Source organism: Leptopilina boulardi, unplaced genomic scaffold (genome assembly GCF_019393585.1).
Source record: "Leptopilina boulardi isolate dan_hultmark-lab unplaced genomic scaffold, ZJU_Lbou_2.1 LbouV2_213, whole genome shotgun sequence".
In the NCBI taxonomy this organism is placed as follows: Eukaryota; Metazoa; Arthropoda; class Insecta; order Hymenoptera; family Figitidae; genus Leptopilina; species Leptopilina boulardi.
The window spans coordinates 1,636,777-1,664,132 of NW_026137767.1; the positions used below are offsets into that span (position 1 = coordinate 1,636,777).

The window sequence follows — 27,356 nt, forward strand, 5'->3', positions numbered from 1 at the left end:
TTTTGAAAAATTAATTTTTGAACCCAAGTGTAATTGTAAAATATTTATTATTTATCGAGATCTATTTTTTAAAATAATAAAAATTAATTTTTTGATTTTATTATTTTAAAAAATAGATCTCGATAAATAATAAATATTTTATAATTAAACTTGGGTTCAAAAATTAATTTTTCAAAAGTTATGTTAAAAAAACTGATTCGCTCCATTGACTTCAATGCATTGCATCACGAAGTAATAATAAGGAGACAACTATAATGGTGTAAATTATCGGAATCCAGCTAGGGTGACTGGACTATAAGTGACCTGTTCGCTAAATGGAATTGACTCTCAAACGAGAGCGCATGTGCAGTGTCATATATGTGTCTCTCTCCAACTAATGAAAAAAGTGCGAGTGAGAAAGTTGCCGTCATCAGTCTAATGCCGGCAGCTTTCTCAGTCGCACTTTTCCTATTAGTTAGAGAGAGACACGTATATTACACTGCATATGCGCTCTCATTCGAAAGTTAATTTCCTTTATCGAACATGTCACTTATGGTACAGTGACCTTGACAGATGGCAAATACAGAGTTGAGTCTTATTATTACTTCGTGCATTGCATGTTTTTCGACCAGCCACCATTTTGAAAAGTGACGTCACGCGACGTCACAAGTTGGACTGCCTTATTATAGATAGGTATCCTCAATATCTATCGGGGTGTGACTGTACCCGTTTCCGAATTGGGATTTTAACTGCACTTTTATGAAGGCTGTTTCCGAATTGGAATAATTAGCGCACTTTTGATAAAGTGTATACTTCCCAAGTATACACTTTACCAAAAGTGCGCTAAAAATACCAATTCGGAAACGGCCTTAGTGAACGACTTTCGCGAAGTTATTGTGCGTTGGCCTTTCCATAAAGGCCTTTCTCCAATGGAACCTAAACTTTTGCGTTGCGTGACTGACGCGTTGATTTTAGCATTGGTTGCCAATAGCAACCGACGCAATGCATACGCAACGCAAGAGTTTAGGATCCTATTGGAGAAAGGCCTTAATAAAGTATGTTATGTTCATATCCCTGGAATTGCGGATAAAGAAGATTTCTGGATGTAGAATTATCAACTGACGGAATGAATATACATAGAATAATCACAGTTAGAATCATAAAGTTTCTTGAATCATGAGTAAGGATGAAAGATTCCTTAAACATGTGTTTTCATGATTGAAAAAAGGAAGAATGTATATTGGGAAAATAAAAATTACCTGTCTCTATGAAGATCTTTAATATTTGGTTAGAAAGAAATGATTGCTAAAATACCTGTTGGCCAGCAGGCACTGTATTCTGACGGATCGGAAAATCTCAGTGGTTTTGTGATGTTTGTCGTGCGCGCGTGTGTGTGTTTGTGTACATCAATGTGGTGGGAGCAAAGTTTTCCCCGTTTTCTCGTTGACGGCATAGGATTTTTTTGCGCCTGAACATGTTATCATGTAGTTCTGCAAAAGTACTTTCGTGGACGGATATAAGCGTTGTGTAATTTGTTCCGATCGCTGATTGATTACTGCATTATTGTTTGGTTTGGAATCAGTATAAGTGGCAGCCGCTTTGTATCCGCAGGTGTGTTCCGATCCGAACCAGACTGAGAAAACGGAATGGACATTAGATCGAAAATTTGAAGCAGATAGAAATTGTTTTGTAAAGTAAGGCGGATTCTGACGCGCGAGAGCCTAATTACAGCGCGATTATTTAATCATGCCGTGCCAAAATTGCTCGGGCCCAGCGGTCAAGGGTCTTGATTGTCTGAATTGGTGAAATTGCCATTGAGCAGAAAGTGTCGTGAATGTTTTTAACACTGGAGTTTTAACGTGTTTTTATTGTCGATTGAATGGATTTAATTCGCGTGTGCCGTGTAGCTTCGCATGTAGTTTCTCCACACACGCCCGAAGGTTTTTGTTGCTCTGGTCCCGATCGGACACAAACAGGTTGCGTGTGTGAGTGCCCAAGCGCTGTGCAGTTACGTCGACAGTCTGCCGAATTTCCTTCGCAGGGGGTGGAATAGTGGAAGGTCCAGGAAAACACCGGCTGCTAGGGAGGGCAGGGTAGCAAGATGGCGGGGTCATTAACGTGGTCGTGTACTTGTTGCCTGCGATTCAAGTTCAGCCCCGAGGAGATTGAGCAGCGATACAAGAGCCAGGAAATAGATCGCATGCTCGAAAAAGATCGACAGGCCTTTCGACGACAGGTCAAGTTGCTGCTCCTTGGGGCTGGGGAAAGTGGCAAGTCCACATTTCTCAAACAAATGCGAATTATACACGGTATCAAATTCGAGGTGAGAATAACACTACCTTATTTACTTCAACTTTTAAGCTTCTATTTATTTCCAATAAACAGTATGCCAAGTGTCATATATTGTCTTTTAATCTTTTATAATTCTCATCACACAAATGACAAGACTAAAAGTCCTTTGTCTAAAATGCTAATATTTTTTCCTATGCAAATTTCGATTTTCCGTTCCTTCTGGCCGTTGTCAATTCATGTTCCCAGTGTTTTTTCTCTGCTAGATGTACCTAACCTATTCTCAAAATTTTACCTTTCATTATCAAACTTCGCTCTCTTTAAATAAATCGTAGCGGCTATTTAGCCCGTTAGCGGACTAAATAATGACAATCGATCATTTATTCCGATAGCGGAATACATTATTATTAGCCGGTTTATTTAGTTTATTGTCGTGAGGAATGTTTTTATGTATTTATTAAAAATTAGTTTCATTATTGATATATAACATTTTAGTTAAATTTCTATTGCAGAAACATCATCTGATTTATCTGAATATGGAGCATTCTATTTCAAACCGTTCCACCTACAAAAAAATAATTTAAAAAATTTTTAATTCATTAATTAAAAGATTAATGTTGTTAAAATTAGAGCATAAATTAAAAAGTAAGGGGTCCATAGATAAATATTTCAATTTATAAATAATAAAAGTCATCCTGAATGGTTAATTGATGGAGCTTCAATAATAATTTTGATAAATTTTTTTTTTCAAATTAAAAAAACTCTTCTTAATGAATTAAAAGCAATTAATAAATAAAAAATATTAATTTGAAAAGAATTTAAGTTATAAGTTATTATTTTACTAAATATATAATGAACTAAAATTTTTTGTATACTGTTAATAGAAAAGACAGTTAATGTAGAAAAGGTGGGGGAGGATATTAATGTATCAAAAAAAAGGAAATATGTCTATTTTTATTAACCCTAGAAGGAGTATATGAATTTTCTCACCCTCTAAAGGGTAACTGGGGTGTCTAGACACCACAACTTGAAACTTGTGTAAAAAGGTTTCTATTTGACAAAAAACTAATTATAAATAGTGATTTTCATTGATTTTTTAGTAAGGAAAAAAATGGTTTTATTGATTTTTTTATAAAATAAAAATAAGTTTTAAAAAACTTGCAAAAACGAAAACAAAAAACGAAAAATTTTCCAAATTTGTCGAAATTTGAATTTTACTGGGGCATCTAGACACCCCAGTTACTCCTTCTAGGGTTAAAATTAAATAAAGTAATAGAGAAATAGAATAAAAGTATTCCGATGCAAAAGAAATAAACATTATTGAAGATGTAATACATTGAAAGATAAAATATTTAATAAAATTAACACTAAATGACTTACTTATTTAAAAAAATTATGACAGAAATAAAAGATATTGTTCTAACTTCCAATCAAAGTCATATAAAAAATATTGATTTAGAATTGGGAAAAGGTGGGGTAATGGGAGAGCGAGGATAATGGGAGCTTTTAAATTTCAAGTACTTAGAGACATTGAATTTCGCGAAAATAACTCGAGAAATTTTGACAGTCTTCCTGTATGTCATACGAAGACAAACGGTCACATTCCTGACAGATTCGTAGAAAATACATAGAGAAATCAAGTTTTCGAGTTTTTCATCTTAAATCTTCTTAAATTGTGTCAGCCAGCAGAGTTTCATTACCTGGATATGACTTATCTCATTTCTTTGAAAATTGAAAAAGACTCATTTATTAAATCTGATATTTTTGCATATTTAATTGTTAAGAATCTATATTTGTATTTTATTGTCTAAAATGTGTTATTATTGGATATTTTAAAACTAAAGAAACTGTAAGTCTTTTTTATGTCTTAAATACTTTGTAAAATGTTAATCTGTCGAGAACTACTAACAAAATAAAAAAAAATATTTAAAGAAAATATAAAATATATATTTTTTTTATTGAAATTTCAAGTAAGAGCTCTTAATACCCCACAAGTGGGGTAATTGGGATCTGAAATACTGCGATACGCCATCTGGTGAGAGCCTTGTTGTGGTGGCCATGTTTTCATTCCGTGTTTCTCTAACATATACAAAAGAAAGAGATAAAAAACCAAGATGGTTGTCACAAGAAGGCTCAGGGGTGGGTCAGTTTCTCGTGATTTCTGATCCCAATGGGGGATGATGCATTTGTTTAGAAATTTTTTATTGTAAATTTACTATTTTCCTTAGTTACTAATTAATTACAATTAAAGATAAATAACAAAAGTAGTAAAAAATGACCGAACAATATTTTACTATAACAATAAATTGGTTTTTTTTAATCATTTCCTTTAAGGGACTCCGATTCCCCTACCGTGTTAATAACTTTATCAAAAATTAATATAAAACTATACTTCCAAACGATAATTTTTTGAATTTTAGAAAAATATACTTATCCTTTACAGATGCGGATAATTTTTTTTTATTATAAGTGTGAAACATAATAGTTTCTAAAAACTATATCATAGTTTTTTGTCCTACATGCACGATAAACGCGACTTTCCGTGCAGGTACAGCCGGCGGAAAGTAGGCTTTTGCCGCCCACTACTCTAAAAAAATAATTTTCTGGGTTATTTAAGACACATTTTTCAAGTTGAGTATTTCTAAATAATTAGTTCACCAAATTTTTAATATTTTTAAATAATGTTATAAAATATAATAATATAAATTTCCCCTTGAACATAGTAAAAATATATCCAGTATCTTTAACATTCAATATTTGGTCTTTGGTGTTACTCCAGTTTACTTCCTTAGGCGTCTTGTTTATCGTGCAATTGGACAAAAAACATCGTGTGCAACACGGGCGGAAAGGTCAATTCCTGACCAAGGGAATTGACTACTTTCCGCCCTTGCCACACAATGTACTATTAATGGTCCTATAGTAAGGCAGCACCATCTATATCGAAACTAAAATTTCGTAAAATTTTTCACTCTATTTACTTGAAAGCAAGACAATAAGTAAAATGCTTTTTTCTAATACACGCACCGAAAGTACATCATTTCTTACCTGTGTAGCGGGAGAAAAGTATGTCTTTTCGTATATAGCTCTTAATTCATATATGATTATTGTTTGATTAAATCGAGTTTAAATAATTGGGAATGTTTTTTGTACGTAGGGGTGGTTTTTGAAAATTTTAAATAGTCCCAGTTGAGAGCCCTAAATTTCTATAGAAGAAATTTTGAAAAATATTTAGGTTCCTTAATGTGGTACTTTCAGCTTGACTTCAAGCTAGCAGTACCAAGGGTTATTTTAAATAGGTAAAGGGTATTGTTAGGTTTTTTAAAAACTGTAGGAGAGGGAGTTGAATTTTTTGTAAAAAATTTAAACAGTGAATTTTTGAAAACTTAATTTTTAAACAGAAAGATGAAAAATATTTAACCTAGGTTTTTTCCTGCTCTTTCGAATGGTGCAAAAATTTTTTCAAAAAATTCAAAATTTGACCCTTTTTTTGAAAATCAAAAATATTTTTGACTTTTTTTTAAGTTCGTTCCTTTTATTTATTTTTTTTTTTTTTTTTTTGAAAGTTAAAAATGTGTATTTTCACCACAAAAAATATTGAGATGTCCTTTTTTGTTATTTTTGCAATATTAATTAATTAATTAATGCTAATAAAAAATGAAATATTTTAAAAATAAATAAAGTTATTGCAATTCTGAAGGTATCAATTGAAAACTGACGTAATTCCGCATCCGACAAGCCCTATGTGGACTATTTTTGATTAGAAGATTTTTTATAAACAATTGCAATGTTAGCCAATAGTTGACTAACAATCTACTAATGCAAAGTACTTCATATAGGGCTCGTTGGATGCGGAATTATGTCAACTTTCATTTAGTAACGTCAGAATTACGATAACTTTAATTGTTTATAAAATATATAATTTTTTATTAACATTAATTAATTAATTAACTAAAAATTGTAAATATAATACAAGTAGATGAAAAAAATTTTTTCATATGTCTTCCAAAGGTGTTTTTGTGCTATTTCAATTGGTGAAGAAAGAATTTCAAAAAATTCAATATTTTACCTTATTTTTTAAAAATCAAAAAATTTTTGCCTTTTTTTGAAAATCGGTCTTTTTTTATTTTTTACATTTTTTTTAGAAAGTTTAAAACTTATACTTTGAACACAAAAAATATGGAAAATTTTTCGTTGCCTTCGAAATATTAATTAATTAATTAATGTTAATAAAAAATGATATATTTTATAAACAAATAAAGTTATCGTAATTCTGACGTTACTAAATGAAAGTTGACATAACTCCGCATCCAACGAGCCCTTCATGAAGTACTTTGGATTAGTGGATTGTTAATAAACAATTGGCTAACATTGCAATTGTTTACAAAAAATCCTCTATTTATTTGTGAAATATTTATTTTTTTATTAACATTAATTAATTAATTAATTAATATCTCGAAAATAACAAAAAAGGTCATCTCAATATTTTTTTTGGTAAAAATACACATTTTTTGACCTACGTTGACTGTAATCACGGGTCACTCGTGTCCGACGCTTTAAAAAGTGCTTTAAAAATCGGACAAAATTCATAATATTGCATTAACTATCCTAGAATAAGGACCAATCTTTATATTGCTGAAATGTTCATTTGTTTAAATAATATATTTGTTTAAACAAACAAAAACACGAAAAAAATGTGTATTGCAAAAAATCATAATTTTTAATAAAATCAATATTTTTCAAAATGTACGTAAAAGAAGTACAAATTACAGTAAAAAGACATTGTATTATTTTTTAATTTTTATTAACGTTAAAAAATTTTTTTTTAAGAAAACGTCATTTAATAAAAAATAAATAAATAAAAATCATCTAAAAATAAACATCAGAACCAAAAAATAAATTATTTAACAAAAAAAATACTAGAATTTAGTAAAAAATATTTTACTTAATATTCCACACTTTAGCCCCGTTCACTGTAAACATGGGTCACTCGTGCACTTATGGAACATGTAACTCATTAGTGTACAATTTTTTACAATATAGTTTGACCAACCCCCCTCCTAGATAGCAAGAGGTGGCACTTTTCAAAAGGCACGACTGACCCACACGGATAGAAAAATTATAATAATATTTAATATTTTGAAATCAATTTTTACTATAGTTGGTAGCATGTCATGGAAACTAACGGATTTCATTAATTATTATTATCACTTTTAAGAAAGCCTGAAATAAAAATAATATTATATAATATAGTTAAAATGAAAATTTTACTATAGGAAACTCAAATGACAATTTTTATTAAGAATTTTAGAAATATCATTATAAAATGATTACGTTAATTGCTTCAATATTTTCATATTTTGGTATAGCCGATACGAAAATTTCAGACAAACGGTCACATTTCTAACAGATTTGTAGAAACTACAAGGAAAAATCAATTTTTCGAGTTTTTCTTCTTAAATGGAAAATATTTCTGGAGATTAAAGTAAATAGTTAAAAATGTATTATTTAATTATGTTTTGTTTAATTAGAGATAAATATGTGTAGATTTTTATACATAAAAATAGAGGTACTAATGAATTTTTTTCACAGGACAGACATTCTATCTCACTAAAATTCTTGTAAGTTTACTTTATAAGCGTATATAGTCGTGTGCGTTAAAGCACTTCGTAAAACGTTTAGGTAGTTCGTAAATAGAATGATAGGCAGGTTCGAATCCCCAAAAGCGTAAATATAATTTAAAATGCGTTTCAGGTGTGTAATAATGCGTTTAATTAATTAACAGTAATTTCAGGATTTATAAGTGATTCGTGACAGTAAAAGTGTTAAATTAATTGTAATTAGAAAAATAATTAATGTTAATTAATAATTAATGCCTTCATGAAGGCGCGACACATTTTACAAAACTCCTGTATCAACACAGAAAATTAAAAGGCATTAAAATAAGCTGCAACGATTATTATTTTAATCCAATTTTGCTTATTTTAATACCAAAATGGATTAAAATAAGAAGCGTTGCAGCTTATTTTAATGCCTTTTAATTTTCTGTGAAAACATCCAACCGATTATTGGAGAACAGCTGAGCATCCCTGCATCCACTCAATTGCGCATGCTCTTCAGGCGAAACATTTTACAAAACTCTTAAATCAAAACATCCAACCGATTACTGGAGAACTTACAAGTAACACTAGCGGGATGGATAATTACTCCACAAAATTTCAAACATTAAAAAATCATCAACTTTTCAAAATAAATTTGCTATTTAAAATTTTTAAAAACTAACTTCACCTTCGTAATTAGCAAACTTATAAACCACTTCATACAAACTTTACAAAATTTCAACATTTTTCCAAAAAATTACCAATTTTTTTAAATTTAATCCGCCATATTGGATCCGCCATTTAAAATTTTTAAAAACTGACTTCAGATTGGTAATCATCAACCTCATTAACCCTTTGATTCAAAATTTCAACTTTTTTCAAAAAAATTACAAATTTTTTCAAAATTAATTCGCCATATTGTATCCGCCATTTTGAATTTTTAAAAACTGATTTCAAATTCGAAATCAGCGATCTCAGAAACCCTTCGATACAAAATTTTACAAAATTCCATCATTTTAAAAACAAATTACAAAAAAAATAATTAATTTTTTAAAAATTAATCCGCCATATTGGATCCGCAGTTTTGAATTTTTAAAAACTGACTCCTTATTCATAATCAGCGACTTTAGAAACCCCTGTATACCCAGTTTTACAATAATCCATCGAATAATTCGTAGAATAATCCATTTCTTCACCTAAAACTATTTTTGGACCGATATAAAAAAATAGATGTCTAATATTTTCCAATGAACTACTTGTATGCAAAGTTGCAGGAAAATCGGCGTCCCACACCTTTCTAGTGTTACTTGTTAGATTGATACCATTCGTGAATTTCACAAAAGTTTTCTTCTAGTTTTTGTGAAAAACATTCTTCAAATATTATAAATGATTCTATTTTAACTTATACTAAACTCTTCTTCGTATCCGCTATTCCGAAACTAGTTTTGTAAAATATACTGAAATAATTTTTTCCGTGTAATGAAGTATAAACTTTACCGAAAAAGTGAAGCAGAGTCAAGAAATTATTTACAAACTGCATAGAAAGAGCAGTTTGTTAATCTATATTGAACAGTTTTTAATAATATTGTTTAAAGATTGTCAAATTTCTATAAAAAGTTTTACAACATTGTAATAATTGAAGTTCGAAAGTTTGAAACACAAAAGAGAGTAGTTAAAAAGCAGTCAACGAAAGAATCGTAGACTTCTTCGTTCGCGTGGCTCTCGATAGCCGCGACGGTTAGTTGTTAAGACAAAATGCGTTATATATCTTGGTTAGGTAGGTAGGTTCGATTCCCGCGGAAGCGAATTCCGAATTTTAATGTCGATAAATTTGTGTATAGTGCACCGGCTCGTATACTCAGTTCAAATTTTTATAAATAGTTTTGTTTTTTTTAATAAACTGTGTCTATACTTTTTGAACAACTTTCGTTCCCGTCCAAAAGTGAAATACTTGTTTACGAAAGTTTTGCTGACTTATTTTTTCCGTGCAACAGTCTAATTCTATTACAACATACATTTGAAAATACTTTGATATGAAATAGTTTATAGAGAAGAGTATACCCAGTAAACGAATACAAATTGAGATGAATAGAAATGAATTACCTTCTCGCGAATTCTTATCAATTCCTTTTTCTGATCCGTCAGGACGAATTGAAAAGAATAGAAAAGAATTACCATTGAAAAATGGCATATTGTATTTTTAATGAAATAATACTATGTAATATGAAATCAATGATATTCAAATCGATTGAATCGAAATTTCAATACGTTTCAGACAAATTCAAGTGAATTCCAAAATAGGTCCAATTCGTATTTGTCGCAAAGTGGGATTAACTGAGGCCATTCTCGTATTCGATATAATTTTTTTCAATTCTTTTTCGTTTGCTGGGTACTCATTATTACTTTATGGAAAGCCATGTAGCCCTGTCTGCAAATCAATAATGAAACCATTATTGTCCTAGGGTAATAATAAGTATACTCTCTATCACAAACTATACTCAAACTAAAAAAAAATAAACTCCTTGTTCCACTTTTTTCAGTGTAATGACAAGTTGAAACATAAATTTAGAAGAGAATTTATTTATACATTATTTTTACTGTCTTTTTTAAAACAATTTATTATACCTTTTAAACCTGATTTCAGCCTGAACTTGTGAAAGAGTATCAACACGTTATTTATCAAAACATTATCAAAGGAATGAAGGTTTTGGTTGACGCTCGTGATAAATTAAACATCCCTTGGGAAAACGCTAAGAATTATGACATTGGTTATCAACTACTTAAATTCGAAAATACAATGATTCTAGACGCCAGATTATTTCTCCACTACGTACCGTCTTTACAGAGCCTTTGGAAAGACAGTTCTATTAGACGGGCATTTGACAGGCGAAGGGAATTTCAGCTGGTAAATTTTTTTATAGTAGTTATTATTAAATACACTCACTACTACTAAAACTAAGGCCAACTCTTAAGTATTAAACTTCTGTCATTATATTTTATCATCGGATATAAGAAGACAAACTGACTGAATATTTATAAGATTATTGGATTTTGTTTACAAACTTCTAACATAAAAATTAAGCCCTTTGAAATTAATGGACTTTTATTTTTATGTTGTTCATTAAAGTTGTTTTAGAATAGTTATTTTAATTTATTTTGTTTGTCAAATACATAAATACTGAAAAAATCATTAAGCACGGAGAGAAAAGTGTAGTGAATGTTCTACGAGCTGAGTAACAGTTACTAAACAGTTTCATTTGTTTTTCGATTGACAAAATAAATGGTAAGGTTAACTAGAATTTTATGATATGTATTAAACGAATAGTAAATCTGACATTAATGAATGGTGTTTCTTACGAACTGCGAGGTAAAACATACTAAAAATTGCTTAATAAACGTGACATAGTCAAATTGACTAAAACTCTTCTCTCCGGGAAGGGTAATGACACCTTTGAGCTTCTTGGCCATTGATTGTTCAGCCGCGTGTATCCTGTGAGCATCAATTTTGATACGAAAATTGTAACAAATTTTGATATTTTTTACATGAAATAACTTCAGTACAGCTTAATACAGCTTAATTGTTAGGTCCACTATTTTTTTTTTATTGGGAACGTTATTCTTAAAATATTAAATGGATTGATCTGATATTTTTTTAAAAATGATTTTAACATTTAAACATAGGGTCAGTTGGGATAAATGGGGACAAGAAGTGTTGGGGCTTAATTTGCAGTTTTAAAATGAAGTTCAACGTCAATATTTTAACCTCAGATCACCTACAACAGGTTCGGAGTATTGACAAGCTTTTATCTTCACAATTGTCAGCAAGATAAAAAAAGTTATCGCTCAATGCATAAAAACTTGAAAATCAAAGTCAAACTGTTTCAGTATTTTGTCGAGCATTTCAAAGAAAATAGACTTAAAAATCATACAAAATTTTTTTCTTATCCCTTATGACTCCCATAGCAGAAATTCACTTGAATTTTTGCTTCCTCTCCTCACGAGGAAGCTTTATATTCGTGACGATTTTCGATTTTTTAAAAATGGATTATATGGGCTTATTTTTGTCTAGAATGCATAATATTTGAAGATTTAATCAAATGTCTGGATGTATGTGTGTGTATGGCACAAAATCTTTTGTACAAATTATCTCTAATACACTTAGATGGATTGTCCTGAAATTTTATAGGCTTATTACAGTCATCAATACCTAAAATCAGACACAATGATTTCCAAAAATATCCACATAATTTTTTTTGTCACTTTTTCAAAAGTTCGAAAATACGTTTTTTAACCAAAAATTTTTTTTACACTGTAATTATATAATTTTTCTGTCCAAAAAACTGATTTCTCGCATCAAAACAAATTAATTAAACTATATAAAGTCTATATTTTACTTAAAATTTAAAAATTACATCATTTTTGAAAAAAAAAATTTTTCGTATTTTTTGAAATAACTTTTTTTTCATGAAAATTTTTAATTAATTTTGTCAAAACCGTCTTCCTGGCATGAAAACGAATCGATTAATGTGTATAAAGTTTACATTTTACCAATATTTGTAAAATTGATCGCTATTTTAGTTGTAATCCTTCTTTTAATCTTGAATATAAGTGTATCATAATGAGGCAGCTAAATGGTCATGATTTGAACACCTTGTTGTTAATTTGGTTAATAATAACAAGCTGTCCCCATTTATCCTGAGTTTTAAAATTTTTGGGGTAAATGGGGATAGCTTGTTATTATTAACCAAATTGACAAAAATAAAAAATTCAAGTGAATTTCTGTTATAGGAGTCATAAGGAATAAGAAAAAAATTTTGTATGATTTTTAAGTCTGTTTTTTTTCAAGTCTGTTTTCAAATGCGAGACAAAATAGTGAAATAAAAAAAAATAAATAAAAGACATAAACCAAGCAAATTTAATAAATTTATAAGAAAATTTTTAAGTTCGTCCGCCATATTACAAATTTTTTTCAAGCTTTTTCACCTCTTAATACAGTAATATACTTAAGGAAACTTTTTTCTTAAACCTTTCTTATAAACTATGCTGTCCCCATTTACTTAAAATTTTAGGAAATTTTCTAAATCTTGGGGTAAATGGGTTTACTCCAAGTTTCATGCGTTTAAAGCTTATTTAAATTTTTTTTTGCTGCATAAAATTAATCCTTGGAATGGAAATAACAATCTTAAAAAAAATCCGCAAATATTACCTTCTAAAGGAAGAAACTTACGTAATTTGTGAAAAATATGGATTTTGTCCCCATTTACCCCAACTGACCCTACAGAACTATTAGTTTTGTGACAATCTTTACTTTTATTGATATTTCATTTTTAGAGTGACTCTGTACAATACTTTCTGGATAACCTGGACAGGATTGCTCGAGTGGTATGTTCAATCTAATATAGAATAATTCGAAATAACTATACAATGAGCCATAAAAAATGGATTTTGTTTTAAAATTTTTTAAATAAATTCAAATAAATATTATCTTTGTGATAATTTAAATATTAAGTGTATTATAATTAACAAAGTGACAAAAAAATTCTTGTTTTTAAATCCATTACAGTGGTGAGTTATATTACTAAAACTCTTTAGAATATTGGAAATTAAGTTGTACTTATATATTAACTTGTGTTTAGGATTATACACCTACTCATCAGGACATTTTGCACTGCAGAAAAGCAACCAAAGGAATATCTGAATTTGTTATACCAATCAATAACATCCCATTTCTATTCGTTGATGTTGGAGGTCAAAGGTCACAAAGACAAAAATGGTATCAATGTTTCGATTGCGTAACATCGATATTATTTCTTGTCTCTTCATCAGAATTTGATCAAGTTCTACTAGAAGACAGGTAATGTATAACATATAATATTTAGGGGAGGGGACTTCAACGGATTACTTTTTTCAAAACCGTAGTAATACTTCAATTTAAAAAATTTAGAGAAATTTTTTGTATTTCAATTAAGATAATATAAAATTCTTTTAAGAAATTCAATATTCTTGAAACATAATAATGTAGAAATACACTAATAGGCCAGTCAATTAAGACAAAAAGTGCTACTACACTGCAAAAAGTTGATATCTTCTTGGTATCTTAAAACAAGATGTTAAGACGGAAATGGTAACTTTCATTCGCTTCCATCTTAGAATAAGATGTTAATTTTAATATTTAGATGCTTTATTCCTATTATAACATCTTAAAATAAGACACTTTAAATAACTAAAAAGTTACTACCAAAACGTCTCAAAAGTGACTACCAAAACATCTTATATTAAGACACTTCTCTTTGCAGTGTAATTGCTTACAGATTTTTCTAAACGGATTTTGGTAATTTGGGGGAGTAGTATAAAGGCCCCATAGTTTGCTCTCGATTTCCGGTTGCAGAAATTGTTATAAACAATGGTCAAAGTTGGTGAAACGTGCTTTTTTGATGCTCGTTGCTTTCCTTTAAATTTTAGAGGAATAAGTTGTTATTAAAAAGAAAAGGTATTAAAAATACCTACAAAATAGCGGGTCGAAAGTTAAAATCGGATTATTTGTTTAAAAGTTATTGAATTTAAACCATTAAAAATGGTACTTTTTTAATTGTTTAATAACTTTATTAATGTTAATCCGATTGGAGTGAAACTTTCTGAAAATGTGCCCCTCGCGATACTGAACAAAATAAAAAAACTTTGAACCCAATCGGATATACAGTTTATAAGTTATTCCATTTGTTAATTAAAAACATGTTGTTTTTCAACCTTACTTCTACAGAACAATATGGAGCGAATTCAATTTTTTTTTCATTTTACTCTTCAAGAGTGATACGTACATAAAAAAAAGAATTCAAATTTATTAATTTATTGCATAATTATGGATAAAGAAAAAAGAAATGCAATGGCATTTATTAGAATTCGATAGAGTAAAATCTCGCTGAGTAATTGCGATTGTTTATAACTAAAAAACTTACCCTTTTTTCTTCATCCATAATTATGCAATTAATTAATGAATTTCAATTCTTTCTTTTATGTACATGATAGTATCACACTTGAAGAGTATAATGAAAGAAAAAAATTGAATTCGCGCCATATCGTTCTGTAGAAATTAGGTTGAAAAACAACATGTTTTTAATTAACAAAATGAAATAATTTATATACTATATATCCGAATGGGTTTAAAGTTTTTTCATTTTGTTCAGTATCGCGAGGGGCACATTTTCAGAAAGTTTCACTCCAATCGGATTATTATTAACAAAGTTATTAAACAATTAAAAAAGTACCATTTTTAATAATTTAAATTCAATAACTTTTAAACAAATAATCCGATTTTAACTTTCGACCCACCATTTTGTAGGTATTTTGATTCTAAAACAAAAAGGCTCCACGTACATCCCAATAAACGGAAACAAATGCAGGCGAATAAAATTAATTATCTTTTTTGTCCCGGTCCAATTCGTATTTAAGCAATTCCATGGGATATGATCACAAGAATTATTGATGATTAGAGCAATTTTATTGAAACCTTGTGAATATGTTCCTCTCTTTGTACAAAATAAAAGCCCACAAACAATTTTTCAAAATTTTCAAAATTTTTTAAGATATCTCTAATTGTTGTCATTGTCATTGTTTTAAAAAAAAACCATGTAACTTTTTTTCTTGTTATCCAAATGAGATCAATTTTTTCAAATTTCTCACAAAAGATGCTATTTTAAGAAAAAAATAGTTCATGGAACAAAAAATTTTTGAATTCATTTTTGAAAAAAATTACCACTACTTCGATTTCAAAAATTTTTTTTGACATTTTTCCGGGCAAAAAAAATTTTTTGTTTCATGAACTATTTTTTTCTTAAAATAGCATCTTTTTGTGATAAACTTGAAAAAATTGATCTCATTTGGATTACAAGAAAAAAAGTTACATGGTTTTTTAAAAAAAATGACATAAATTTTGAATTAGAGATATCTCAAAATATTTTGAAAATTTTGAAAAATTGTTTGTGGGCTTTTATTCTGTACAGATAAAGGAACATATTCACAAGGTTTCAATAAAATTGCTCCAATCATAAAAAATTCTTGTGATCATATCCCATGGAATTGCTCATTTGTACAAAAATAGACGTACAGACTTTTTCTTTATTGCGTTAGAAAATTGATAATGATATGTTTTATTTGCCAAAGGATCCGCTCGCCGAATGGGACAAAGGTCTTGTTTTACAGTTAAATCTTAAATGTGGCGTGAAATGCCATCTATGTTTTGCTTATTGATGAAACTATTTCAACTATGATTTAGAGAAGAGGTGCAGTCAGTAATAACTCTTTTTTTAAACCTTCGTAAAAAAATATATTGTGTAAACCAAAATTATAAGAATACAAAATAAAAGATAGTGAAATATTAAAATAATAATATATAAAAAAAGGAATTTATATAATAAAAGTGTAAACGAAAAAATATAAAAATATAATACTAAATTAAAGGGCAAGTTTCACCAATTCCGGTTAAACGCCACTGAGCTCGAAAAACGTACTTTTTTGGAACAAACTGGGCATAACCTAATTTGGGTACGCTGAATTCAATGGCGTTAGCCGCTTTTTCTCAAAATTCAAAATGGCTGATCCAATATGGCGGATAAATTTATTAAAAATTCAAATATTCCACTTGAAATTCATTATTTAGAAGTTTTTATGGTCGCTTATTACAAATCTGGCGTCAACGAACCCAAAAAATTACCTACGTAACGAATTTCAAGTGAATTCGACGTATTTTAAAAAATTAATTTACCATATTAAATTTAAAATTATTGAAACTGACTTAAGGATTCCTAAACAGCGTGTTTTTGTATCAGAATCGCCAAAAATAGAACATAAACTTTTTAAACCTTGTGTTCCTTTTAATAGAACAGGTTACATTTTTTGAACTGTAGGCGAGAACTTCATAAAGAATGAAGTCCGAACGATTTTTGTATAAAAAAATGTCCACAATTTGGATTTTGAAAAACTGACACCAGATTCGTAATCAGCGACCCCAAAAACCCCGAAGTAACAAGTTTCAAGTCAATTTTATATTTTTAGGGTTCCGTACCCGAAGGGGGAACCCTATTAATGAGACTAGTGAAGCAAGGCATGTACGGGGGGTACATGCCTTGCTTCACTAGCGGCTACACGAATTTATCTAGAGGGCTGAAATTTGGTATACATATGTATTTTGGCGTCTCGATTACAGGAAAAATATAGCGAATCTCATAGGGATTAATTATCATAGCGTTGTCAAGGAAAACCATGAATTTTTACGAAAAATCCCTAAAAATGACTATGTACCCCCCCCCCCCCCTGGTTGCCACATCTTTTTACATAGAGAGCTCAAATTTGGTACATTTATGTATTTTTACGTGAAAATTACAGGAAAAATATAGCGAACATGATTCGGATTAATTTACATAGTGTTGTCAAGGAAAAATCAAAAATTTTGAAAAAAAAGCGATATATCCTCCTAGCGCACACAATATTTGACGAAGGCAGTTCATATTTGGTATACTTACGTATTTTTGCGTGTAGATTACAGGATGTTGATGTTCATATTGTTTTTAAGGAAAACTCATATTTTTAGAAAAAATCATGGATTTTTCGAATAAAAAAAGAAGAAAATTTTATCCTAAGAGATCCAAATTTATACTTTTTTACGTATTTTTACGTGTAGATTACAAAAAAAATATAGCGAGAACGATTGAAGTTAATTATCATAGTGTTTTCAAGGAAAAACTGATAATTTTCGATAAAAATCATGATTTTTCCCCAAAAAACGAAGAATATTTTATCTAAAGAGTTTCAAATTTATACACTTTTACGTATTTTTGCGTGTAGATTACAAAAAAATATAGTGAGAACCCCAATTGTGCTTGCTATATTTTTTTGTAGTGTTTTGACATTCTTTATAATTTGTCATTTTTGCCATTTTCTTTTTTTTACCATTTGCTATTTTTTTATCTTTTGATATTTTTTATTTGTTGATATTTTTATTATTTGGTGAAATCTAAAAAAAGTCATAAAATTGAAAATGTTAAATGATAAAAAAATTAAAAATTTTTTAAAAACTTATGATATGTATTTCCATGCCCCTCAAATTTTAAGATTAGGGGTACGGAACCCTCGGTTTTAATGCGAGTGTAACTCGCACTTGTCCGATTTTTTTGATTAGTAAAAATGTTGTATTTTGATAATGGACTAAAAAAATATTTAAATAGTTAGTGAATTGGTGTTATTGATTGGTCTTTAGTCTCAGTTAAGGGGACGCGTAAGTCACCTCAAGTCAATGCAAAAAAAGACATTTTTCCACGCAGTAGTATAAGGAGCACTCACTGCTTGTTAAGCATATAGGCCCCCTGCATGATGAGAATAAATCCGAAATTACATATCTCCGATTATGACGCCTCTAGCGGTAAAGCGGTGTACTTAGAAGTTTTCAAAATATAGCTGCGCCTAGTCACAGCTGTTCTCATATAGTAAACCGTGTAAAGTGATATATAATAATTATAGAAAAAGTGTAAAGAAAGAAAAAAGTTACACACAAAAATTTTAAATAAAACATAAATTTTTTCAAACAAATTTTTTTTGAAAATATATTTGAAAATTGATAAGTTTTTGCTTATTTATATACGAATATATAATTTAGATTTTTAAAATATTTGTTTTCAATTATGTTTCATAATGAAATAATAAAGGAATTGCAATAATTTGTTGTAAGTTATATAAAAATAAAAAAAATAATAAAAATATAAATAATTATTTTTCATTGTAGACATATATATTTCAAACAAAATTTCTTAATTTTTTTTATTTTTAGGTTATATTTACTTGTAAACAAACAAAATATAGTGACAAGTTCAGCAAGTATTTTGTTAACATTCAAATACATACAAAATAATTTGTATCAAGAAAAGTTGCCTGTGTTAAAGCTGATTCATTGATTAATTTAGCAGCCTCATTTTTCACTTTTTTATTTATAATTACACAAAATTAACTTGCATCAAACACATTTCAAAAAAAAAACGCCAACTGACAGTTATACACAAACACTTATATAACAATGTACCACGTGACCTGTAATTCCTCGCTTTTCCGCTAGGGTTGTTACTACTTCATGATTACAGACCTAACAGTCACATAACCTTAACCTGAAGTCTTGTAACTACTTGATTGAATACTTGACTATATCTGTAACACAGGTAAACAAAATTTCAATATCTTCATGTTGACTAAAATATGACAGCCGATTCTTATAGGATTTTTGCCATATAATCTGAATCTGATCTTGAAAATATCCAATTGGTTCTAGTTTTCGAGCAATATGAGGTTTAAGGTGCAAAAAAAAACTTAAAGCTTAAACATTATTTTTTAACCCCTTCATTGTCAGCGACACATACGCTGTGTCGTAAAAAAATATGGTCCCAAACTGTAAGTGACACGTATACGTTGTGTCGTGATCATTTTAACACAAAATAAATCAAATTTCCTATGTAAATTGTAAAATAAATTCTTTTTTATAATTATTCGCACACTACTGACAGGTATCAATGATGTTTTTAATAATTAAATAAAATAACAATTGAAAAACAAGTAAAAATCACAAAAATTTTTTTCAATTTAACCCACATTAGGTGTATAAGGGTTTTTGGGGTCGCTGAATACAAATTTGACCTTTAAATTCAAAAATTTTAAATGGCTTATTCAAAATGGAGGACATAATTTTTAAAATTTTAACAAAAATCCTTTTTTTCTAATTTTGGTTGTGTTAAACAAATTTTGATTGAGACAATTAAAATTTTGTTGATTCAAAAAAAAAAATTTTGTTGCTTAAGTACCAACCAAACGTTTGGTTGTCAATACCAAAAACCTCTTTTCAGTGTAATGAAACTTGGAATAAGGGGGTTTTTGAGGGTGCCTAAATCAAAACTAATCGAAGTTAACTTTTGATTCTGATATTCTGATCAGAAACAAAACAGAAATGTTTTTGAATTAAAGTTTTAATTACGTGAAGGTCTCTATATTTTATTTAATAAAAGTTTTTCTTTAATAAATTCATTTTCTGAGCTTGGGGTCCTACCATGACTACTTTATGTTTTTAGGGTCGCTGATGCTAAATTTGAAGTTTATTTAACCCCATTACGTCATGCTTTTGACATAATCTCGAAAAAATACCTAAATTTGATTTTTTAAAATGTTTTTTTATGTTATGTCAAAAGCCTGACGTGATGTGGTTAAATGAACTTCAGATTTGGTTTCAGTGACCCAAAAAACATAAAGTAGACATGGTAAGACTTCAGATTGTGCTTGTCATGGTTTGACCTCGAGCTCAGAACATGAATTTTTTTTTGTGTGCCTGTGTAATGTATATAAAATAATTAAATAGAACAATCAACAAGAAATTGAAAAATGATGATTATGGGTAAAATAAATAGGATATGCATATTTTTACATCATATTTGTGTAATCAGGGTGTCTAACAAGGATTGTTAAAAAATTCCCTGACTTTTTAATAACCTTATTTCTGCTTTCTTTTGACAAAAATATGGTTACTGACATATTTAACAATAAATTAATTTCTAATGGTAGTAACAAATGGTAATAAAAACCATTCAAGTTTTTTTAGATTAAAAAATTTTTAAATTTACAAAAAAATTTAATTTTTGTACAAAATTAACAGAAATTTCCTGACTTTTCCCTGGCCAACAAAACTCCCTGACGTTTCCCTGACCGTTAGACACCCTGGTAATTGAATTGATTGCTTTTAAATGCGAACTTATATATATAATTATTTTATTAAAGGCGGACCAACAGACTTGAGGAATCCAGGAATATATTTGATACGATTGTTAACAATATGATTTTTGGCAACGTCTCAATTATTTTATTCCTAAACAAAACGGATCTTCTTGACAAAAAAGTGAGATCACCGGATACCGACGTTCACTGGTATTTTCCACAATTCAAAGGTGATTCACATTCCATGAAAGACGTGCAAAGTTTCATATTAGACATGTTTGTATCAGTAAAAAGGGACCCAAGAAAGCCACTCTTCCATCATTTTACAACTGCAGTCGACACGGAAAATATTAAAGTGGTTTTTAATGCAGTAAAAGATACAATTCTCCATCGTAATTTACAATCACTCATGCTGCAGTAATGTTAACTCTCGTGGATTGGTAAGTCGTGCAATCCAAAAATTAAACCTAATATAGAAACCTGAATATATTAACGGACACTGCAAAATGGCATTTTGTAATTTTTTTACAAACACCACAATACTGATTAGTAGGTAACTTAAGACAATATATTTAACGATTTTATAAAATAATAATCTTACCTCCTCCAATGTTAAATTTTTCTAATTATTTGGAATTAAAGGGAGGTAGAATACTGCCTGCAAAATGTGTAGACTGAAAAATTTGAGTTTTTACACTCAAGAAATATTCTTGTATTCTTTTTTGATGCCATTGATTGGTGAAAATTTGTGCTTAGAGATTTATTAGTGAAAAATATGTCGAACGGACAATGTCTTTAAATTGTCATTATATTAAAATTACATTACAAAAAGTGTTGCTTATATTAATATATATTACTATCAATATATGAGGAAAAATTTCAAAAATCTTTTGGTGGAAAAATATAATTTATGTTTTTCCCAAAAACATTTTTCAAATTTCCCCCCATATATTAAACTTTCATTTAGAAAGTACTTTATTGTTGATTTTGTACTGTAGTTTTAATAAATGTAACGTAATGGCAAATTTAAATGTGGTAAAATAGCTACATTTACAAAAAAAAAAAAAAAAATGTAAATAGTGATTTGTATTTTAGTTTACACGTTGTCAATAATTTTGATAAAGAATTTATACACGTATTTATGCTTGTAAGAATGATATACATTATAAAAAAGAGACCTCTCGTTGCTTGGATTCATTTTGTATAGATATTTAATCCGCGTGAATAAATAGATGAGTTGGTCGTCTGACTTGACAAAAATCTGCGAATATATAATTTATTTCTTACTTAAGGCTTATCTTTGTTAACAGTATATTAATGCCACGTAACAAAGAAACCAAATACTAGATCCATGCCATAAAACCAAATGAAACTAACCAGTTTGTGTTCAAATTCCAATGAACAAAACTTTATTCTAGCGTTATTTTTTATTTATTTTTTTTAACGCTGAAATACGGCTTCTTATAAAATACAAACAATTTCGATGCAGCTTTTTTTTAAATATGCTATCAAAATATACTAAAATAGCAGCTCAATATTTGAGTAGTAATACATATTTAAGTTCTTCCAATAGGTGAACGTGCCATGGACAAAAGTCAAAAAGACTTTAAATTTCTGTCAGAAATTAAAAGCGCGAAATTAATTAGAATTATATATTTGTAAATATTCGTACGTTGCATACATATAATTTATTATTATAAATTATCTTTGATGTTTTGTTCAATTTTTGAGCCATACTGAAAAAGGCCATCTAAATTATCCCGAAATTATGTTTAACTTAATTATGTTAAAATACATTTATTTGAATATTAATTTATTAAAAAAAAAAGTTTATCAAAAAATTGTCAATATACATATCTTAACAATTTTTTCGATAAATAAAAATGTTAATAAATGAATATTTGATTGAATAGATTTGAAAATTATTAAAAATATTTAATGTTTCGTTATTTGAAAATCAGAAAAAAATATGTCGATTCTAATTTTGTCTCTCGGTTAATTCAAATTTAAATTAAAATTGTTAAAGCTGATGATTTTTTTTAAATTGTTTTAAATCAAAATTCAAAAATATTTAGACACCTCTAAACTGTCTCTAAAATATACTGTGTAACAATAATTCAAAATTTTACAACTCCATGAATTTAACCGATTAAAAAGAAATTCTAAAATGAAAATGCAAGAAAACTATTTTATTTTCTGACGATTTCATGAAAAATTATTATTCTATCAAGAAAATAATATTATTTTATACTCAACTTTTAAATTATTGTACTAATTCTTTACATCTTTTTTTCAGAATTTTCTAACTTTTAACATACATTTTTTATCCCTCTCAATTGTATAACTCAAAATTTGTTTTATCTAAAACATTTTTAAATTTTTTTCCAAGAAAAGCATCGACAGAAAAATTAACTTCTTTTAATATTCCTCGGATATTATTTGCTGGAAAAAGAGAAACATCTATAGTCAGAATTTCTCAAACGAATCACCTAAAATTTTCAAAAAGTAATGTTTTTTTTATTTCTAATATCATTAAAATAAGTTTCCAAAATTATTAGACATATTATTATTAACAAATAGAAATTTTTGTTAAAGTTATTAACAATTGAAATTTTTAGCAGACTTAAATAGAAAAAACTTTTCCTTCAGTTGCAATTGACCAATTTAAAAAAAAAGAAAGAACGTTTGCATATTATTATTATTGTCAACAATAATTTTTGTTTAAAATAGTTTTTTATAATATTTATTTATAAAATATTAAGAAAAAACAATGTTCTTTTTTTGTCTAATAATAATAGGAACTTATTTTGATCATACTGGAAGTCAAAAAAATGATTTTTCATTGAAAATCGAATTTTTTAGTTTCAGGTGATATTCGTTTGAAAAATTCTGACCCCAATAGACTAAAAAAAATGAAAACGACAAATAATGGGGCGCATGAATATCTCATAAAAATCATTAACTCGAATTTTTATTTCAAAGTATTTTATTAGAAATAATTATTTTTTAGACGAATTTTCAATTTACGAATTAAAATTTGACAGAATTTCTTTTTATACGAATTTTTACTTAAGAAAATTATTAGTTACCGAATTTTTATATTATAGTCATTTAATTTACATGGCTTTTTAATTTAATCACCGAATTTTATTTTGCCGAAATTTTTATTTGTACAAATTTTCATTTGTCTAAAATTACAAATGGTAGAACAAACAATTGACAGAAAGATTCCGGCGTAATTTTTAAAATTTGACCAATTAGAAATTATCAAGAAAATTGTGATTGAACAGTTTTAAAAATTGCGCAAAAATCTTTCTGTCGATTTTTTGTTCGGTCATTTGTAATTTTGGACAAATGAAAATTCGGTGTCATAAAAATTCGTACAAAATAAAAATCAGTGAATTGGAATTTCTTTCATTTAAAAATTCGATTGAATGAGAATTCTGTTAGATTAAAATTCTTTCAAATAAAAAGCCATGTAAATTAAATAACTAGAAAATAAAAATTTTGACAAACAAAAATTCGGTAGCTAAAAGTTTTGTCAAGTAAAAGTATAAAAAGAAATTCTGTGAAATGCTAATTCGAGAAATGAAAATTCATCTAAAAAATAATTATTACTAATAAAATACTTTTAAATAAAAATTCGAATTAATACTTGTAGTTGTCCGGTTTATTTTAAATTAAATGCTTTTAATTGTTTTATCTTGTATATAATATACTTATATTTAAGTGTTAAAACTAAATAATGGTGTGGAATTGTCTAATGTTTAACCCCTTATCTAATTGAGAAAATTTTGTTAAAATCTTTAATTTTATTATAATTGGTATTTTTCTTAATGATACAGTTTTACATTCCTAAAGTATTTGAGAGATTTAGTTTTTCATTATTGTTATTTATCTAATCTAAAATTATTTTTGAAATTAAAATATGATTTCTTATAGTAATAAGAATGTTTCGATTGAGAGAAATTGCGACGAAAGTTGAAGCTGCTCTCCTTTTACAAATTGTATACAAGAGAACATAATGTACAATAATTTGTCGATAAGATATTATTTGCGGCAACTCATAAAAATGTCAAGTGTCGATACTTAAAGATTACAAATCTTGAGTACTGATAGTCGATAGAATAACGAATCCACAACTTTCTCAGAATCTTTACATGTTAATTTTGTTCTAAGCTTTATAAATACATATAAATTGTTGATTTTATTAGGTAAAAATATTGTCTTTGTATTTTGTAAAAACTGACTTTAATATTGTGAATTCTCATATTCTGTTGAATATATTCTTCCAGATTAAAGACTCGGTTAATGTTTGTAAACTTATCACAAAAAATATCCCATAAACGATCATTTAAGTTTTTATACTTTAAGAACGATAATAAAATTATATTAGTTTAGAATTAAGTTTACTGTCTGTCTATAAACATTTTATTTTTATTATTTTTTGGTTGGTGACAGTATAGAGATAAAACATTTTACCAATTTAAAGTGACGTTTTTGTAATATTTATATACTTCTATATTTTAAATTGTCATCAGATTGTAATAATATTTTAAGAGAAATTTACTTTTTGTAAAGATACAGATACTTTAGCATTTCTTTAATACTAACGATTATTTTAGTATTATATGTACTGATAAAAAAAATTTGAATTTTTTATAAAAAATTAAAAATTTCTTAAAAGAAGCAGCTCTATTTTATATCGTCTTTAATCGAACTTTTGATAAATTGTATTGTAATCATTCATCGAAAATTTTATAACATTCGACTAATAATTTTGAAGAAAACTTTTTACAATTTGTATTATTAATTGTTATAGAACAATTTTGATATTGGTATTTTAAGGATAGTTTATTAAGAAATCGGATTGTAAATCCTTTTATTAGCGCTGTCCAGTTTCTCCACTGATAGCTGTTTATACACAAGAATTATATTTTGTTACATTATTTGCATTTTATTGTACATGATATGAAATGTGTAGATATATCGTGCCTTTGTACATTGTATATTTGTAAATACAAAATTTTACATGATTTATTGTGTAACGTTTAAGGCATTCACGCGAATAATAAATAAAGTTTTAAAAATAATAACTCTTCTTTTTATTGCAATTAATTCACTAGCATGATTACTAGGGGTTCTTTTATTATTATTTATTTATTTTTAGTATTAACGAGCATATAAACCTGGAGAATGATGTTATCTTTGTGTTGAGTTCTTCTAAAACTATTTCGAAATTTTCATGAAATGGGTTCCAATGACAATAAAGCAAGATTTTTAATAATTCAAAAAATTGTTAGTCAGAGAAAAAGAACAAATTAGTCAGTAGAGAAATGTCAGGGAATTTTGAAAAATAAATTTAAAGAAAAAAGTTAGCTTATGAATTTGTTTAATTTTTAAAAATTATTTTTCTTTCGTCTATAAACTAAAAGATTGACGTAACTTTTACGTGTATAGGGTCAGTTGGGGTAAATGGGGACAAAAGGTTTTAGAGCTTAATTTACAATTTTAAAATGAAGTTCAACGTCAATATATTAACCTCAGATCACCTGCAAGAGGTGTTGAGTATTGCCAAGCTTTTATCTTAACAATTGGCAGCAAGATAAAAAAAGTTATCGCTCAATGCATAAAAACTTGAAAATCAAAGTCAAACTGTTTCAGTATTTTGTCGAGCATTTCAAAGAAAACAATCTTAAAAATCATACAAAAATTTTTTCTTATTCCTTATGACTCCTTTAACAGAAATTCACTTGAATTTTTGATTTTTGTCAATTTGGTTAATAATGACAAGCTGTCCCCATTTACCCTGAGTTTTCAAATTTTTGGTGTAAATGGGAACAGCTTGTTATTATTAACCAAATTGACAAAAATAAAAAATTCAAATGAATTTATGTTATGGGAGTCATAAGGAATAAGAAAAAAATTTAGTATGATTTTTAAGTCTGTTTTTTTTTTCAAATACGAAACAAAATACTGAAATGAAAAAAAAATAAAAGAAATAAAAAAAAATTAATTGGTTCAACTATTATATATCTACTACAATTTTTTTTCAAGTTTTTCCATCCCTTAATACAGTAATATACTTAAGGAAACTTTTTTCTTAAAACTTTCTTAGAAACTGTACTGTCCCCATTTACCCCAAATTTTATGAAATTTTCTAAATTTTGGGGTAAATGGGAACAGTCAGTTTCATGCGTTTACAGCTTATCAAAATTTTTTTCTGCTGCATAAAATTAATCCTGGTAATGTAAATAACAACTTAAAAAGATAAATCCGCAAATATTACCTTTTAAAGGAAGAAACTTACGTAATTTGTGAAAAATAGCGATTTTGTCCCCATTTACCCCAACTGACCCTATATCATTTCGAGTAGAATTTTAATAAATTTTGAGAAGCAATAAAAAAATTTCTAAAAAAATTTTAATTTTCAATTTTTCCGTTTATCTCAAATTAATACATGATATGATGCAAGCCTCGTATCGAATTTAAGGCGCAAAAAAGTCATTTTATTCGACTTACATTCCAAAAAAATCGATTCTTTTATTTTAATTAAATTCAATTAATTAATAAGTATTTTACTTTAAATAATTAATGTTATCAGATATGAAATACATTTTATTAATTCCTTAATAAGAATAATTCTATTGGAATATTATGAAAAAAAATTTATTTCAAATATTTCAGAATTAAAGGCGTAAATTTTTAAAATTTTAATTAAGTAGGACAAATTTCTAAAAAAAATTCTGACAA

At 27.8% G+C, this 27,356-nt stretch overlaps 1 protein-coding gene across 1 annotated transcript; it reads left to right on the forward strand.

Annotated features, from left to right (window-relative positions):
• The first annotated feature begins 1,104 nt into the window (after positions 1 to 1,104).
• Positions 1,105 to 26,396, forward strand: LOC127278961 (guanine nucleotide-binding protein subunit alpha homolog). Its single transcript, XM_051300952.1, has 5 exons — positions 1,105 to 2,302; positions 10,510 to 10,770; positions 13,197 to 13,247; positions 13,502 to 13,719; positions 20,667 to 26,396. The coding sequence occupies exons 1-5, from the start codon at positions 2,081 to 2,083 to the stop codon at positions 21,022 to 21,024; spliced, it is 1,110 nt and encodes a 369-aa protein (XP_051156909.1). The 5' UTR covers positions 1,105 to 2,080; the 3' UTR covers positions 21,025 to 26,396.
• Positions 26,397 to 27,356: the final 960 nt, after the last annotated feature.

Excerpts from the sequence above, each read along its gene's own strand:
- LOC127278961 (XM_051300952.1), top strand. The coding sequence starts at position 2,081 with ATGGCGGGGTCATTAACGTGGTCGTGTACTTGTTGCCTGCGATTCAAG. Across the intron at positions 10,771-13,196 it reads GGCGAAGGGAATTTCAGCTG|AGTGACTCTGTACAATACTT; the intron begins GTAAATTTTTTT and ends TTTCATTTTTAG. Across the intron at positions 13,720-20,666 it reads CAAGTTCTACTAGAAGACAG|GCGGACCAACAGACTTGAGG; the intron begins GTAATGTATAAC and ends ATTTTATTAAAG.